This window comes from Micropterus dolomieu, linkage group LG04, assembly GCF_021292245.1.
Source record: "Micropterus dolomieu isolate WLL.071019.BEF.003 ecotype Adirondacks linkage group LG04, ASM2129224v1, whole genome shotgun sequence".
Lineage (NCBI taxonomy): Eukaryota > Metazoa > Chordata > Actinopteri > Centrarchiformes > Centrarchidae > Micropterus > Micropterus dolomieu.
The window spans coordinates 3,206,283-3,225,046 of record NC_060153.1 but is presented as its reverse complement, the minus strand read 5'-3'; the positions used below and the strand labels follow the sequence as shown (position 1 = coordinate 3,225,046).

The 18,764-nt window shown below is 39.7% G+C and overlaps 1 protein-coding gene across 3 annotated transcripts in view; it reads left to right on the top strand.

Annotated features, from left to right (window-relative positions):
• The first annotated feature begins 2,038 nt into the window (after nucleotides 1-2,038).
• Nucleotides 2,039-18,764, top strand: part of mad1l1 (mitotic arrest deficient 1 like 1) — a 96,952-nt gene continuing 80,226 nt past the window's right edge. For 2 of the 3 annotated variants that reach the window (XR_006824699.1, XM_046046490.1), the window contains exons 1-11: nucleotides 2,573-2,698; nucleotides 2,812-2,982; nucleotides 3,075-3,215; nucleotides 3,839-4,018; nucleotides 9,217-9,341; nucleotides 9,441-9,522; nucleotides 10,120-10,250; nucleotides 11,149-11,263; nucleotides 11,556-11,617; nucleotides 16,112-16,198; nucleotides 16,899-17,043. Coding sequence is in view for 2 of the 3 variants with exons in the window: in XM_046046490.1 (XP_045902446.1) it covers nucleotides 2,663-2,698; nucleotides 2,812-2,982; nucleotides 3,075-3,215; nucleotides 3,839-4,018; nucleotides 9,217-9,341; nucleotides 9,441-9,522; nucleotides 10,120-10,250; nucleotides 11,149-11,263; nucleotides 11,556-11,617; nucleotides 16,112-16,198; nucleotides 16,899-17,043 (1,275 nt within the window). In the remaining variant the exon portion in view is untranslated. Of the gene's footprint in view, nucleotides 2,177-2,572; nucleotides 2,699-2,811; nucleotides 2,983-3,074; nucleotides 3,216-3,838; nucleotides 4,019-9,216; nucleotides 9,342-9,440; nucleotides 9,523-10,119; nucleotides 10,251-11,148; nucleotides 11,264-11,555; nucleotides 11,618-16,111; nucleotides 16,199-16,898; nucleotides 17,044-18,764 lie in introns of those variants that run through there. The other variant, XM_046046491.1, reaches the window with a different exon arrangement.

The following is an 18,764-nucleotide window of genomic DNA, read 5'->3' as shown; positions in this document are numbered from 1 at the left end:
GAGTGAAAGGATGAGAAAGAAAGAGGCAGTGACAGAGAGAACGGAAGCTCTTGTGTCACTCTGAAGAGGACATGTCTTCTGTCTGACCTTTTCAGACAAATTCACACTCCTACACCCTCTTGGATCTCACCCAACCTCTAAATAAACTGCCTCTGTTGCTCCTCCTAGCTTCTATTTTTTGCTCTCTAGTTCTTTTCTTGTATAAATATTGGTGAATGAAGGGAACGGCTCTGACCTCTTCAGCTGCTGCTCCCTACTGAGACTTTGGTGTGGTAATTTAGTAGTTGATAGTTATTCTACTGTTGCGACAAACTGCTCTAGATTAGACCCTCAGCTAATGACAAAGATGTGAAAGTTTTCCTTTCTCCCTGCTTCAAACCTTCTCCCAGCTGTTCACAACTGCTGAGCTGGAAGCTGATTTGGTTGCGTGACCACTTCCTGTTTTAATGTCTTCTTTATGTACTTCTATGTACTTTATGTTTACATTAATCCAGATTCTTACAAACATCAAATGACATGAATACATGCTAGGTATAAGGAATACTTGGCTCATTGTCTCACTTCTGTAGCTGTCAAATACAGGGGACAAATTTCCTAGAGGGAATCAATTAAGTATTTATGTAGAAGCAAACTGGATGCATAAGTATTAGAGGCATTGTTGGTTACAAGTTTTTGTCACATTGGCTGTTTGTAGCTAAATTAAGTTCAGATCAGGAGCGTCTTTTGTGGTAGTTTGTAGTGATTCCATTTAACATGGCTTTTAATACTTCTTTCCAAAACATTGTGGCCCAAATGGTCTTATTACATGTCATTCATGGCAATACTACCATCAACAATCAGCCCATGCCTTGTTTGCCATCAGTGCAACACATGGGCTCATATGCCTTATGCCAGTGCCAAATAAATGTCTTCAGTGCCAGATCAGTCTGCTATGTGGGTACATCCACACTAAAGAATAGCATGTGCATTTTAATAATGAAGAGCCAATTACAGCTTGCTGTTGCTCAGTTGCCTCGCCATGCTGCGTAAAATGCAGATTCATGAATATAGCAGTGCTGCTCTCTGTGGGACAAACTATGTAACTACATTTATTTTTCATGTACATATGTAGGTGCCAGAGTAATGGAAACCCCAATGAAAATAGAATAATATACTACATTTTTCTACATTCTGTTTTTTTTCTTATTTGTATTAGACCCACGTTACCTGATAAGATGAATGTTGTGATGGTGATATTTGTTGGTCATTGCTTTAGTGCAGAGGGTTTCAAAGCGGGCTCCTTGAGGGAAGGCTCAAAGTAGTAAAGGAAAAAAATTATTACATTATTTATCAAAATGAGATGACATAGAATAGCCTAAATGCATATGATTTGGTTCAAGAGATAGTTCAGAAACAGTAGTTTTTCCCACCTTCCCAGAGTCAGGAACCTTTTCTATGTGTTTTTGTATACATTGTACTGTTGTATATTTGGTGAAGTCTGAAGTTATAGTATGTCATGCAGCACTATTAGCATATGATGACTCAAATGTTGAGTTTCTATGTTTTCAAATAACTTAATCATGATCCCAGACATCCAGGATTAAGCGAAACTAAGCAGGTTGCCTACACTAAAGCAGGTACCCTTCACTAAGGGCTGCTGGGGGCGCATTTGCCCAAGCTTTGTCTGACAGAAGGCCCACAGTCTCAGACTCTGAAAACCCCTGCTTTATTGAACTGTTTTTCTTCCTAATAGTTCTTTCAGACTCCATCTGAAACTCCAGATTCTCCAGACTCCAGATTTATGTAGACGCTATTTAATTTTGCCTCCTCATTAAAGGCTGCCTGCCTGTTGCTCATCTAAGGTTTAAGGTCTGAGGTCTAAAAAGCTTACATACTTTTACCTGAATAAACTTTACTCATCCACTGACGATCCACTGTGTTTAGCTTGTGTAAAAACAACTGTGTAGTGCTGTTGTGAAGATCATAGACTGTTCATGGTAAAGATAACTTCATAACATGGTCTGCAACTGATGCTCGCGATACGTCAAGGGGTCTCGCGATACTACACGCATCTCATTCGAGCTGAACTGGAGGGATTTCTGAGTGTCCAGTGTGTTGAGCTAGCGTTAGCAGAGCAAAGATAACTTATCTAACTAAGTTACAACCTGCTCCTCTTTACAAACAAGTCAGCTCTGAGGTGAGGACATAACTTAATAACTTATGCTTCCAAGCGACTGTAGTAACGTAAATGCTAGCGGCTTATTTTTAAGATTTTTAGTTTCCTAGCACCTTTTGAATAGCTGAAGAAACGAACACCCACAATTTGAATTTAGCGTTAACTTAACATTATTCCTATTCTGCGAGAACAACAGTTTAAACAGTTAAACACATAGGGAGGAACGAAAATGGGCCAGAATATAACTTAATGTAATGTAACGTTAGTGACTAAATAACGTTAGTTCCTTTTATTTTTAGTAACTTAACTTAGCTAGGTTAGCTTGGATAACATCGTTTGCTGTTTGTGTGTTAAGTTAGTGTGCGAGGACGCTAATGTCAGTTAACGATACTGTTCTAACGTTATGTTTTATTGAACGTTGAGGTTAACTGCTAACGTTTGCCGTTGGCGTTTTATAATGTTGAGCCGGTGAACCTGACCTGGGAAGAGTTACAGAGCGTTAACATAATGCAGTATGCTTTTACCCATCAGTACCTCGTCTTTGTGAGTTACCTCTCTGACTAAATATTAGCCACTTCAATAGCTATGTTGAGCTGTTTCCAGTACTGCAGTATAACTTTACTGACTCTTGCTCTTACTCTGAACCTTCCATTAAGTGCACTGTAACACCAGTGACTCTCACAATGGATTTAGAAGATGACACCACTGTGTTAACAACCTTGAAGTCGTTCAATTCCTTCATCAGCCACACTGAACGTCCACAACGGCTGTCAGAGCACTCTGCAGGGAGTGGAAACCTGCAGAGTCAGTACAAACGCAGCATGGAGGTATAAAGAAACTGACAGAATCAACACAAGCTATGTGAAGGTGGTATTAACATGCAACCTCTGCACTGACTGACTTGTCTTTTTCCTTTTAGTTGTTGGAAGCTGCAGAGAGGGTTCACTCTAAGAATCGCTACCTTCAGTTGGACCAGGAGAAGAAGCAGATGGAGCTGAGTCACAAGAGAGCTCGATTTGAACTAGAGAAGGTTGCTTCTGACAACGCACGAGACTTGGAGGTAACGTACAGGTCAATACAAACTTAAACAGTCATACAGAGAAGTCCAGTCATAAGTCTCTTTTGGTTGTAATAACTCTTCTATCATGTGCTGCATGCCACCCGGTCTGCTTAGAACACTGCATAGCTATATCTAAGGAATTCAAAGTGTGTACAGTATTACATACAATATCAGCATTGATTAGTTGTTTGGTATATGATCACTTTAAACAGACTATTGCAATGCACTGTGAAAAAACAGACAATGAAAGCTTTCCTTAAAGGTTAACATGAGCATACACCTACACCATAGACCAAGTATTGGCTAAAAAATGGATAGGCCTATAGACTTACATTACTCACGGTAACTAGCTCTGGGATGCACCGAATCGATACTGATATCGGATATTGGCCCACTCTTGACTCAGATAGCTATATTGGATATTGGTGACAAGGTGGTCAGTCTATTTTCATTATCATTTTGTTTGGAGAGCTAACATAGCATGGAGGGAGCTAAAAACAAGGGCTCAGCAGTTTGGAGGTATTTCACGCTTGCTCACCACTCTTACATAGACTCTGTCATGAACTAAGTGTCAGAGAAGACATTTGATAAAAGCTGTTTCTCAACAACCTTTTATGTCATAGCATGTGGTTGACCGGAACCAGGACCTCTTGGGGCGAATAAAAAAGTTGGAGGAGAGAGAGACTGAGGCAGCTAAGAACCTATCAGAGCAAGTGGAGGCAAATCATTCTCTCCGTAAGAACTTGGAGGCCATGAACAAGAAACTGGAGGAGCGAGATACTAGACTTGACACTGCTAACCAGGTACACAGACACACACACACACACACACACACACACACACACACACACACACAAATAAATTCATTGTACTATAATTCTACACCGACCAGGTGAGGGCCTTTTTGTTTCTGGTCATTTAAAAAAATAGATGTTTCCCCATAATAGTACCGCAAATGTCTGACTTTAAAAAAATTGACAAGAGGGGACTTGCATCCTTGAATGACGTCTACCTATCAAAGCAACTCGTTCTCACTCAGAAGTGATCACATATGGATGCTTTGTCAAGACCCTTTCACTTCACATCACTTTTTAACGCACTGGGTACCCCTTTAGCATAATTTTTCAACACTGTAAGCATTATACATCTGGCCAATGTCAGGTAACGTATAAAGAGTGACAAAGGGAGGTGGTGGGAGATGATGGGTGGGTCAAACAACCACTGAACTTTCATCCAGGGGACCTTCGTGTCCTTTGTGATACCTATTGTCAATGTTGACTTCTTTTAACGGTCGTAACATTAATCCAAACCATGATCTTTTCCTAAACCTTACCAAGTAATTTTGGTGCCTAAACTTGGCCAGATTGCTAGCATTTCACAATGTTAACCACATGTTTAAGGTTGAAAGTCAAACCAAACATTGCAGATTTAATATTGGTAACTTGACGACGTAGCGCATTTATTGTTTAGCATCCACAAATGATGCTGAAAGTGTACCCAGTGTGATAAAAAGTAACTCCAATGGGTCCAAATGTGAAGATCTGGGAGTGAGAACGTTTTGCTCAAAGAGGGTATCTCCATATACTATATACAAAAAATAATCATGGCCACTTTAAGTGAGAATAAAATATGTTTTACCAGCAATTCAGAAGTATCTTGGCTACATGCACTAATATTGAGGACTGCAGCATTAGCAACAAAATTTACTTTATGTAGGTTGCAATTGTATAAACTTCCATTTTCTCCTAGCGAAATTCATATTTTTTTGTGTTGGTTGGTCATTTTTATGATCTGTGTGGAATGGTGAAGTATGCATTTAAACAGGGCTCCCTTCATCCTGCTGATTATATCTTGTTTTGTATTTGCGCTTAATAAATTAATTGGAGTCAGGAGAAAAAACAATGCCCAAGCTTATGCAGGTTTTGAATCATGCATCTACCACACTTTGTTGTGGCTGTTCGGACATCTTCAGGGCATTCGTTTTTAAATTTTATTTCATGAATATAGTGAGGTCAGCTAGAAGATAATGATTTGTTTTGTAATAAGGAAAATTTGACATTCAAACTCCAACATGTATGAAAAGAAAAAATAAGCAAAATCAATAATATCAACTAAATGGTCTCTCGCAACATGTTTTGGGAGGGCTCTGCAGCGGGTTATTAAAACTGCTCAGAAGATCATTGGTACCCATCTTCCAAGCATCGGTGATATCCGTGTGGTGAGGTACCCAGTGTTTCCTAAGGTTGCTCGGATCTATCGTTCACCGATCGTAATTGACCCTTCGCTAAGCCACGCCCCAAATACACAGCTGGCCAATCACAGCGCAGTATAGGTCTCGCTCTAACTGAGGTCCGACACTTTCATGGATGCGCTCCATTGACTGTAATGCAAAAAGAGTATTTTCTACCTTTTTTTTGGCTGTATTTTTCTAAGATATGGTAAAACGCTGTTCGTGGGGCACTTGTAATAGTTGCAGTCGCTACCCAGAGAGGCTGATAGGAGAAGTACGATTTATTCTCTTTCCAAAACCTAAAATAAATCCAGAAAAATGTCGTCTGTGGATTGTTCCTAATGTAATGTTAGTTAGCTAACGCTAGCTAAGAGTTAACTTCCTACTGAATGTAACGTAAAGCCCTGCTGTTCTGCTTTTTAATGATTGTAACAGTGAATAGAGGCCTACCCAGCTGTACAGGAACAGTGTTGATCCTTAATCGTTGTCTTTTGTCTCAATTGTCGGGGGATGCGGTGGTTCACTTGTACTGTGTGATCGTAGGCTTTAGCTTCTGTCTTTAATTGTTTTCACGTTCGTTTGAGTCTGTTTGACAGCCTGAATACAACCTTCAAATGTATAATGCAACTGCAAAACTGTGTGCTTCTTTCTGAGATCGCTTTTTCCAGCAAATTTGACAATATTTCCCCGGGAAGTGCAGTAATAGACAGTGGCAGCGCCGACAGTTTGTCAGACATAGCAACAGTAACTAAGGGGGGCAGGGCTTAGCGAAGGGTTGCTTGGACTATTAATGGTTTTAACTAGTGTAATCGGTGGTCTCTAAAAAGGCCGATCAGAAAAGCTAATCAGATGATGCAATACTTGCCAGACTAATTTTCAACGGCAGCTAAAGTGGTTTCACTACGCGGTCTGAGCAGTTTTCAAAGCTAGATAGAACCAAAGTCCTTTTCATACAGGAAGCGATTGATGCGCTCAGTTAATCATTTACAATAAGAGTTGAGCAGCAATCAGACAAACGGAGCAACAAGCAGGAGCTATCAAGTGAAACTGTTGCGGTTGTGCTCATCTCACACCCACCCTGCCCGCTTTAATTGTCTTGACCCACAGCGTATCAGGCAGAGAGAAACTGATCCTTCAGTGTGAGTTTCCTCATGTAAAGAGAGGTGCCACTCAATCAGCTGACTGCCTATCTCTTTCGTTTTAAAACGGAGACCTTTTGCTACGTTTCCGCCTCCCGTCCAGATTAAAGTGGCGAATCTGAAGATGTTTGTTTGAAAACAGTCCTGACCCCATCGGCAAAAACTGAGCTTTATAAAATGATGACACATACACTCATATTTGGCTTTCTGATTCGGTCTTATTAGTCATGCACGTCTTATTAGTCATGCACAGCAAAAACACAATGCTACTGACAGAGTTTTAGTTTCAGTATTTTTAGTAAAATATTTTGTACTGTGGATGTAGCCTAACATTACCCCACTCCTCTCATGTCAACCCTCCCATTTTACGGGATTCTCCCGTATTTTTCCATTCTCACCCGGTATCCTCCCACTTAAATCTCCTGTATGCAACACCATCTCCTGTATTTTAAACCTTTACAAAATCAAATAAAAACCTGCTGGCCATATTTAAAGTGTTTGCTATTCTCTGCTCTGGTAAAGCCGGTGGCCTGTGTTAAAATTGTAGACTGTGCTTCCTGCACAAGGATTTAATGGATGAAAACAACCCACTGCAATAATATTAGGCCTATACATATGAAATTATAGGCTAATGAATATAGTAACTATAAGTAATATTAACAATATATTAACAGTATAATATGGAATTGTACTTATTATATACAACATATAGGCCTAATAACATTGTATGCCAACTTTTATTTATATAAAATTTCCTTATTTTCAAATCTCAATGATGACAGTTATGACTCCTCTGTAGCCCACTCTCCCTCTCTCTACTCGTCTCTCTACCCCCTAAAGCCCACAGAACCTGCCTGAGATTTCCAGAACAAAAAGCAGCTACTTTAGAGTTTATCATTGACTTATGATGCCTGTGCTCCTTTATCTCCTAAATATTTTGGCTATAGCCTTTTTTGTTACAGTTTTTATAGTTGAAGTAAATTTATAAAGATGCTGGTTGTTCTGTTTTTGTAGTTTATTCCACAGGAAAGCTATATTTGTTAAGCTATAAGATGTTCGCAGTAACCAGGCAAAGGCTTCAATGGTTTAAGTCTTTAAGTAAGACAGAGCGAGGGGAATTTGTTGCTCATGTTTCCTGGCAATAAGATAAACAGTTGTCATTTCATGATACCGTATCTGTTTATTTTAATACTTAATACATTATTTTTAGGACTAATTAAATAAATATACATTATACTGTATAATGCTACATGATAAATAAAAGGCTTCAAATAGACCCGGTGATTGGTATCAGCCGATACTGCTTTCAGCGATCGGTGATCAGCCTAAAAAATCCTGATTGGAGCACCTCTATTGTTTCCCTTTAATTATCGAGACTACGGCGTCCCGCCACAGTCTAATTTGTTCCGCCATATTTTCAAAATGAACCGAAAATATATTAACATTAAACACTTCTAACGTTGTGTTTTGCACTGCTGCTGTAAACTCGCACGCTCACACACTTCGGCATCCGTCTCGAGACAACCACTTTTCTATTGAGGTAATTACGTTAATGTTAACTAAGGGTTTGAACAGCGTTGACCGTCTCCACTGTCACTCATTTTTGGAAACGTGATCAAGCTAGCTGTTAAATTTGGAGTGCACAGGAATTGGAGCCGTTATGGTAAATGCAGTTAAAAGGAGCAGGGCGAGCTGACAGTCAGGGTCAAGGGTTATTCTGTCATTTTCTCACTTTACAAAGTGTGACAGTATGAGAGTATTACCCAAAGAGAGGCTATTAAATCTTTATTATACGCAATACGAGAAAAACATACATTTATCAAATTGTGTATGGCTTGGTGAATGTAGCGCAAGGATGGAGGATACACGTCACAAAGTCCGGTTTTCAAAATAAGGTATTAACACAACGTATACAGGATGGAATTAAGGAAGTATTAAACATTTTACATGTGTCCATTAAAAGCAAAATAAAATGTTAGGGAAATTACTTACAAATTATTCTTTTGATTTAGGGTTGCTGGAAAAACATTAAATACATTTTTTGCTGTTTCATCACCATTTATATCTATGCAGTGTGTCAATGAAATTGTTTACTAGGGCACAAAATTGTTAATGAGTGCAAAGTTCACCAAATTAATTAACTTAACATTAAAATGTACGAATTGTTCTTCCGGGAGGGCATGCACAGAGCCCAAAGGATATTAAAAGACGGTACCCACCCCAGCCACAGCTTGTTCACCCTGTTGCCATCTGGCAAGAGAAACAGAAATATCTGCCGTTGCACCAAAAGACTACAGAGCAGCCTCTTCCCCCAGGCTGTGAGACTCCAAAATTCATCCTCAGCAATCCGCCATGCAAAATAGTTTATTTTTGTATCGCTTTCTAATTTTTGGATATATTGTTTGCTTTATAACATAAAGGGAACTATAAAATGCATCTCATTTTACAACCCTGTTGTAATATGAAGAATAAATTTACCTTGTATTATGTTTTAAGTAACAAAACATAAAGGCTCAACTTCTGTGGATTTTGTAACTAGTATTAAACACACACACGCTCACTCACTCACTGCATTTGCACTCTGCTCATGTCTTTTATCTTATGTTGGCTCACTTCTATAATCTCTTCCCAGACTATCAGTTCTTTGAAGGACGAGATCAGAGAACTAAAGCAGAACATTCAAAACCAAGACTCAACAATTTCTACTCAAACCCTAGAAAACCAGGAACTACAGGAACAGTTAGATTTACAACGCAGGTACAGACATAAACACAGTCTACTACTACTATTTATGAGCTTTACTGCACAAGATAAATACTGACCACCCACCTTCTGTCTGAATGGTATCATAATCAGGAAGAATCAGGAAGCCTCTCAGCTTTGCCAAAGTCTCCAAGCTGCTCAGTCTTCCTGCTCAGAGCACATCATCAAGATTAAGGTATGTTACACACAGTGGACAACACTCTGTGATCTCAGTTTGTGTATGGTGGATCGTCTGGCATTATGATAAACTGAGTTCCTACTACAGCATGTAGATTACACATGCACAAACTAGTAATGTGTAATATAAGTTTTATTTATGCTATGCTTATGGCTTTCCTCCCCCATTATTGAGGAGAGGTTGGAGAAGCAAAATCCAGCAAAGTGCCTGAGTACCCAGCTACTAACACTGTTTGTACAAAAAATTTGTTGGATGAGGAGAAGTCAAAGACAAACCTGCACCAAAGCAGACATTTCGTAATGTGAGGATATAGTATATATCATTGCATGGAAACAAATCCCAAATGTAATTAAATGCCTGTGTTTGGACTTGCCCTTATAAACATACTCGCATAGGTTTCCTTCATTGTTTCTCATGTCTAGGTCATTTTTACATTATAAATATTCATGCTTATAAAATATTTTCAATATTTCATTCTTAAGAGATGTCAGTATCTCTAAAAAGGCAGGAGCACTGAATGCTTTTGCATTGTACTGAATTCGCGCAAACTGTTGGGATTTCATTTAGTTGATTTCTCTCTTCACGTCTTGGCAGGAGTTGGAGAGGCGTCTTGCCCTCCAGGAGCAAGACATTGCCATTGTGAAGACTGTTAAGTCAGAGGTGGCCAGGGTTCCGGACCTGGAAAAGGAGATGAAGTGCCTCAGAGATGATAATGCCTTTCTCAGGTCAGATACATTTTTTAATGCCTTCCAAAACGTTTCACCTTTCAACAGAACAGACAGGCACTGCAGTGCAACCCCATAGTGCTCAAAAACCTATTGACATTTTGGCTCATCATACCACACTAGGAAGCATTAAATGACATGTGTCTTTGTTCATATTGATTTTGGATCCTCCAAACCACACGCATTGTGGTTAGATTTGTTCTGTTTAATCTACATAGTTCAGATGCTATCAAGCCAGATTGTGCATATAATCACAGTGAAAAGACAAGAAGGGAAAATGGGTGAAATGTAGTGCCACATAAGAAACCTTGACTTACAGTCATCATAGACCCAGTGCAGAAATTTCTGTTTTCATGCACATGATTATTCCTGACTGTGGGCAGTATTTTGATTTCAGAAGCATAATTTTAAAGCATGAAACATAATGTCCTTTCTCAAGAAAATGGATTAAGAATATTGTTATCAACATTACCAGAATTCTGAGTCTTTATTTACTAGGAAAATGTACATGAGGCACAATGGGGAAAAGTAATATCACGTTGGAAAGTAATGTCTCTGATAACATCTATCATTATTGATAACATCTATTGCCTGTGCTCTGCAAGGGTTGTAATTTGGTAGCTGAAAGAGTGTTATGAAAAAACAGTAATTTCTTCTGCCCTCATCTGGGGTATCATTTTTTTTATTTTAAGAATAATAAGATTAATGCAATACAGGTAATTGTTACTCAATTTCCTGCTAATCCTCCTCATTCACAGTAATCTCTGTCTCTGTGTGCGTGTGTGTGTGTAGATATTGTAACTATGATCTCACTACATCTGAAATCAGATTTAAAAATCAAGTCTGTGTGTGAATGTAGCCAGGGATTAACAGTATGCTTTGTCTGTTCACTTTCCAGGGAGAGCAGAGAGAATTGCAGCCTGTTGAAAGAGGAGGTGGAGGGTCTGAGGAGGAAGCTGGAGAGGATGGAGAAAACCAAAGAAGATCTGGTTAATATGGAACTGGAGAAGGAGGTAAACTGGGCATCCATCTGTGTGTCTGTAAACATGAAATGACCAGATTAAAAGTGTGCTTATATTAGAGCTACAATTTTTGGATAGTATTGGTTGAATACTCCTGTTGTATCATCAATTAGGAGATTATGTTTTAAGATGCATGCTTGGGTATATTTGACTGATTTAAATTCAAGTTACAAATGTTTTTGTTGTGGTTTCCAATGACGTGTACTCTACAATTTACTGATATTTTGTACCGTGGCAATATCATATACAAGTAAAAATGTGACCTGTTGTCTTGAATGCATAGAGGTTTGCAGAAAAGCTACAAGCATGGGAAAACCTGGGGCAATCTACTGGACTCAACATAAGGTCAGACTCTTTGTCAAAGTGTGCCTGTGTGTGATTATGAGACAGAGAGGTAGACAAGTGTTAAGCTTTCAAAAGTTGAATCATATCTTCGAAATATGAATGAGTACCACTAGGGGGAGCTGTGGTCACTTCAAATAAATGTGCCTCATCACTGTGTGTTGATTCCACCAGCTGTCTATAGGGGTGTGTGTGTGTGCGTGCCGAGTGTGTCTCAGTGCATCTAGTCAAAACTGGTAATGAGAGAATGATTGCATGTTTCCTTGTGAGCACTGGAGCAGATCTGAAAGATTATAAACACCATAGCCTTGTCCATCGCATGCATGCATACACGCACGCATACACACCATTTTCACTATGATTTACTCTGGTTATGATGTAAAGAGAATGTTAAATGGAACACATCGACACAGCGCAGTTTGTCTTATAGTGTGTGTGTTTGTCTTCCTCTAGGGCAATAAGATAAAGGTAGACATACTGTAAAAATTATAAAATGAAGTTTTATAATTTATGTAATGTGTTATGGGATGGGATTGCGTTTGTTAAATTTACTGTTATTAAAAGACCTGGGAGGATCACAGAAATGTAATACCAACCTCAGTTTAATATACACAATAATTTGGTTGGGCTGTCCATCATTTTCCTGAAAATTTAAGTCAGACTAGGCTGTCATCCTGAGTAAATTGAGTTGAAAATTTGAAACCCTCCTCAAAATTCAGCTGTTCAGACTGCCATGTCATTGGCTGCCTGAGTGCTGTTGCTGGAAAAAAACAACCCACACTGCATTGCACATACTTCTAAAGGGCAGCCATATGTGTGAGACTTATACTGATCAAAAGTCAAGGTTAATCCAGCTTGCAAATCAACATTTGGAAACTCCTTCAAGCTGTTTTACTGTTCACTTAATTGTCAGGATGTTGTTTTCGCCACAGTCCTGTGATGTAGAGGCAAATGGTAAGCAAGAGTGTTTAATTCAGCAATCTGTTCACCTTTATTTCACTCTGTGCCAGCAGTGTCGCATTAAAATCTGTATTGACTCGGATTTGTGTATTAGTAGCTTATTGTGATTTCCTTTATATCCAGGTGAATCGGTTATTTCATAATTTGTGTTGTGCTGACTCTTTTCAGGTATTTGTTTTATCAGAAAGGTAAATAGTGATGAAATAAGTTAATATGAATTTATGTCACATTCTTTTTGTAGGTAAAAATGATCAAGTTTCATTAGAAAAAAAAATTGACACTTGAGTGACAGAATATGACAGTGCTATCAATAACGTGGTATAATGACATTCTCTGAATTAATACTGACGTCAAAACAAAGCTTCCTCGTAGAGCCCATGTTTAGGTTTCTTCTTGTTCGGTCATTAAATATGAAATGGCTCATAAGAGCTTTACTGGTTTGACACACTGTGTATTTGTATGATTGATTTGTTAATTTTGCTGGACAACACATTTTCTTAACTGCAAGCTACTGATACTTTATACATTGTTTTGCTTTGGTTTACATATTGTAACTCTTTCTGTCACTAGACATTTCAGGATGGTCATTAGTGGTGTGAAAACAATATGTTGTGGAGCAGTTGTTAATGAGGAGTAAACACATTGGTGCTGTAGTTGAGGAGTCTGTCTCTTGCAATCAAGGATTTGGTTTCTTACCAGCTCTGTCTGCTGTTTTGCCAGATGAAAATAACTTCTGGACAGAAGTTAACCCTCCCCAACAGCAATCAATGTGGCTGCCTGGTGGAGTAGACAATCCTCACAGCCACAGCTTGAATTTGCCAGCAGTTGGCTGGTTGCTGGTGTTCATTTCCTTTCCTTCTGTTACACAGTCTGATAACATTGTGCTTGTGTATGTGTGTACCCATGTGGTTGACAGCTGAAAACAAAATTGACAGAAATGGAATGAAAATATTTTCTTAAAATTAATCTTCTTCATGGGACAGTGTTGATGAAATAATGAAAATATACGGGGAGGTTGAGACAGTTTGGTGCACGTGTGTCTCAAGGAGAGAGAAGTTAGAAATACAGTTTGAGGTGTTCATGTGTGTATTTGTGTGTAAAGAAATTGTAGTTTTGTCTGAGATTTTGCACAATTTGCAATGCTACAAAATGATCGTAAAATGCAGTGTGTTAAAGTTTCTGACTGAGCTCAATGGATCGTTTCCTGGAACAGTATGATCTAAATACACCGCGGGTCCCTTTACATAGAAGTCGCCAGTTTGCCCAAATGGACAAACTACTCTAGAGAGCGCGATTCGTCACTGAGTGGAATACGTACTACTACTACTACTACTACTACTGCTACTACTACTACTACTGGTTTATAATAAGTAAGAAAAGAAGAGAAATTTTGGAAGAATGGCAGCCCACACGTATTATTTAGCATGGGAGCCAACAGAGGGTGTTGGCAACCGTAGCTTCTCCTGCAGGCTTGGAATGGGAGGGCGTTTATGATGGTGCATTCGTGTGGTGTCGGATTAATCCAAATTTTTTTTCCTCCTTAAATGTTTATTGCAAAAACAGAAATAGTGTGTACATGGGACATAAAGAAGGATACAGAGATACAGTTTAACTGTGGCGGGGGGGGGGTCTCGTGCAGCCGATATTGACTGTCAGCTATATACAGCGTGCTAGCGTCGAAAAACCCAGGTGTTTTCTAACATTAACTTAGCTGTCCTTATTAGCTAGGCTCCTTACATTCTTGCTAATAACTTTTTTAAGCTGGGTCCCTCACTGACAGCATGCAGCTGTGTTCATGAGGGAGAGAGTGAGAGGGACAAGCAAGGGGATGTGCTGCGCGAACACGCTACGGCGCTCTTCAATCAAATACAATTTTAAATAAGCCTAGAAAAAAAATTGAAAATTAAGCTGTGACGGTGAGCGTTGATATTGTGGTGGGCCGCCACAAATAAATGAACGTATGGGAAACACAGCATATTTTGCAACGGTTAGTTTGCTGTCCATGTAAAGTGAACTACATGTCTGCATGTTGTTTATGTGATCTGATAATGCCAATTCAACACATCTTTGTAGTAGCGTCCATGTTAATTCCACATTCAGACTTAAGAGCACATGAACACACAATGAAGTTGGAAGAACGACTTCACAACTTAGGAAATGGGACCATCCGAGGAGCACGTGAATGCACCGTGAGCCGCAGGTTGCAATTCTCAACCACTAGATGCCACTAAAACTTACACACTAAACCTCTATCACAAATGTTTTCTAAAACTGAACCCACAACATTTAAACAAGGCTATGGATCGAACTCTGGTATTTAAAATCACTTCCCTCAACTTACTTGCATGTGCACCTCAAAACTAGACTTTCAGTAGACTTGCACTACCCTGGCATTGCATTTACTCATAGTTACTTGTGGTAGTTCACATCACCTCAGCTAATATTATGCAACCAACTTGTTATTTGCAGCATAAACAAAAATGACTGGCCAACCCCCCCCCCCCCCCCCCCCCCCCCCCCACACACACACACAAACTGAACACAGAAAAAGAGTCTCATATGAGCTCTGGAGGAGGATAATTCCCTCTGCAGTCAGGGCAATGTGGAATTACCTACTTTGGGCACCATAGTTATTTCATCAAATGATTCATGAACTCATATTTTAGTCATGAGATTACTTCCATACCTAAGGCTATACCTAGCTGAAGTGGAAGTGTTGATAAATCTGTGCCGTCCAACTTTCACGTGGCATACTCTGGTTTTTCAGCCTTGATGTTCACCTCGATATTGCTCAGTCTTTTCCTTCCGTTTGCCTGATTTCTCATATGGGTCATTGCAATACCAGATCTTCTGCTGCCACTGATAGTCTCTAGTGAAACCTCAAGTTGGATGACCTGCTTGATTGTTGTTATGGAAGAAAAGCAACGTTATGATCTTCTATGTGTTAGAAGTCTTTTGCACTTATGACAACGCCTAACCTCATGATGTCAAGTTGCACTATAGAGCAATCTTTGTATGTCTCAGTCGTCATTTTGAACTGCTAGGTGGCAGCAAAGATTTGGAGCTAAACTCAAAATGTATGCCGATTTCACAAGGGATAAAGAGATAACGGCATTCATTTTTTGAACGTCCACACATTACACACAGGATTTTGAGTTTGGACAGCATATGGTGCATCTTTGTCAGAGTATGTGACCTTCTGCATTGTTGCCTTCCTATTGTGTGTTTGTGTGTCCATGTGTGTTCTGTAATCTGTCAATCGCTCCCACGGAGTGAGTTTGTTTAGTAGAACTGTGACCAGTATTTAGCCCACTATCCTTCTCTCATCTCTCCCTCTGCTGCTCGTGTCATTTTATTTCCCAGCTCCCCACTGGCCGACTAACAAAAGAATATGGAAAAGCCGTCGTTTTCATCCATTCCCTGTCCTTTATGTTCTCTCAGTCATTGATTTTTCATTGTGTGTGTCTGTGAATGACTGGGTGTGTGTGTCTGTGTATACATGTGCATGCTAACTGTTCTGTGTGTTTCTGTCTGTAGGAAACCAGAGGATCTGTCCAGGGAGGTGATTCAGATCCAGCAGAGAGAAATTGCTCTGAAAGAGCAGAACTACACACTCAACAGCCGGTAACACACACTTCTTCACACATACACAAAATCCCTCTCTCTACCTTCAGACCCCTTTCTCTCATTCAGTCTGCATGCATGCCTCTCTCTCCGTGTATCTATTAGAGCATATCTCTGAGAAGTCCTTAATTGTCACAAAGTTAATTAAACTGGTCCTGATTCTGATAGCACTCCTGACAGTAACCACTGGTGTGTGTGTGTGTATGTGTGAGAGATCGTGATTGAGAGAGAGAGGGAATTCACTAATTAAAGTTGTCCTGTTTAGGCAGAGGTGATGTCTGTAGGGAGGGCTGCATGCATGCTCTGGTATATTCATGCTGCAGCTTAGGCCAGCTAAGAAAGCTTTTATTAGCTAACAAACATCTCTTCTGCCGAGTGTGTTGGGCTCATTATGAAATATTGAAATGGTGAAGGGAGCGTGTTGGTGTAATTATTGTCCTCTGGTATAATTATTGTCCTATTGACCTGGCTCAAATCACTGCTGCAAATAATTTCTGGACAGTAGTCTAGGAATTAGCTTACCTGACTGACACCAACTAAGGAGAATTATTCTAAATTGGCTATGAATTGCTTTTCTCACACTGTCTGAACAGTCAGTGCTAATCAACCTGTTTCTCTCTTCCCCCGACCCCTCCTCTCCTCTCTATTATTAACACACACACTTTTGCTTTCCACCTATTCATTTATCCTGGTCCGTCAGTTTAAGGAGTGTGGAGCGTTCAATGGCCGAGCTCCGTGCGGAGATGTCTCAGCAGCGCAGCAAGACCCTGGAGGAGCAGAAGAAGAGGGAGACACAGGACTCTCTTGTCCGTCGACTTCAGAAGAGAGTACTGTTATTAACCAAGGTGCCAGGACAATCAGTGACACACAAAAACAAGTCCATAAATACAGACACATTAGCAACCATTCAGCCACTCATGACACAACGTTTCCAGTATCACAAATGCCATAATTTAACTTTAAACAACAAAGTAGGCACTTGAATCTTACAGCCTGCACAGAATTCTTTATCTCCCCTTCTGCCCCTCTCTCTCTCTGATTGGCCCGTGAATGTCATGTGTCTCCTCTCCTGTTTGTCTTGCTTCCCCCCTGCTCTGCAGTTCCTGACTAGACCTCCCTGTGATATCGATTTCTCAGTGTGTGTAATTCCCTAGGTCAACATGCTTAGTCTCTTAGTACATAAATCACACACACACACCACCATAACTAAGCAGGGCTACAGACATGCTGAAAATAAGGCTTGACCGTGTTCAACCATTTGCAGTGTACCAAGCAGTCAGAGGTTGTGAATAATTGTTGTTTATCATCCAGTCACAATGTATTTACAAATGATCCATTGCAATTGTTGTTGAATACTTGGCTTTTTTAAAAACGTAGATCCTTTTATTTATTTAGGGATGGTTTGCTGAACAATTTGGTTCTATCCAATAAATCCAGACTGAAACAGGATTTTTAAGACCAATACCAATTTTAATCTTTGAGGATTTTAAAATCTGATGATATTATATTTCACCCACCCACTAGTGCTTCAGCCTTCTCTGGGGTCACTCACAGAAACAGGGGTCCACCAACCCTAAGGGTCCCTCATACGGTTTACACACGGGACACGCCTCCGACAATCTCACGGCAAGCCATCCTAGCACTGCCACCATATGTGACGGAGGGGCAAGAGCAGTCACCCCACCTGGATTTGAACCCAGGTCTACAGGGCACCAAACATGCAACTTGACCGCAACACCAAAGAGCCAGAGCAGTCACAGCGCATACTCAACCGTAGTGACGGTGATCCATCACACTGCAATTAGCTCATATTAGCACGCCAGCTTATCGGTCAGACTATATTAATAAGTCTAATATTCATAAAGTTATATTAAGCTTAATGAGTATATTAATAGCTTTCTGTTCTTCAGTTCTTTCTTTTTATCTGTTTTCTTAATCTGTATAATTCCAAAAAGAAAACAACATATGAATGTAATGGATGGTTTGGTATTGTAGAGCTGCAACAAATCAGTATTTTTATTATCATAATGTAAGATCAACAAAAGATCTATATATCTTCTGGAAAAGATCTATATATCTTCTACAGTGGGGGAAATATATTTGACAGTGGGGGAAATAAGTATTTGACCCCTTGCTGATTTTGCAGGTTTGCCCACTTACAAAGAATGCAACAATCTACAATTTTAATCATATGTATATTCTAACAGTGAAAGACAGAATCCCAAAGAAAATTCCAGAAAATCACATCATATGAATTTATAAAAATTGATAACCATCTGATGAGGAAAAACAAGTATTTGACCCCCTGGACAAACAGCATGTTAATATTTTGTAGAAAAGCCATTATTGGCCAGCACAGATGTCAAACGGTTTTTATAGTTGGTGACAAGGTTTGTGCACATTTCGGCAGGGATGTTGGCCCACTCCTCCCTGCAGACAGCCTCCAAATCATTCAGGTTCCGAGGTTGTCGCCTGGCAACTCGAATTTTAAGCTCCCTCCAAAGATTTTCAATTGGATTCAGGTCTGGAGACTGGCTAGGCCACTCCAGAACCTTGATGTGCTTCT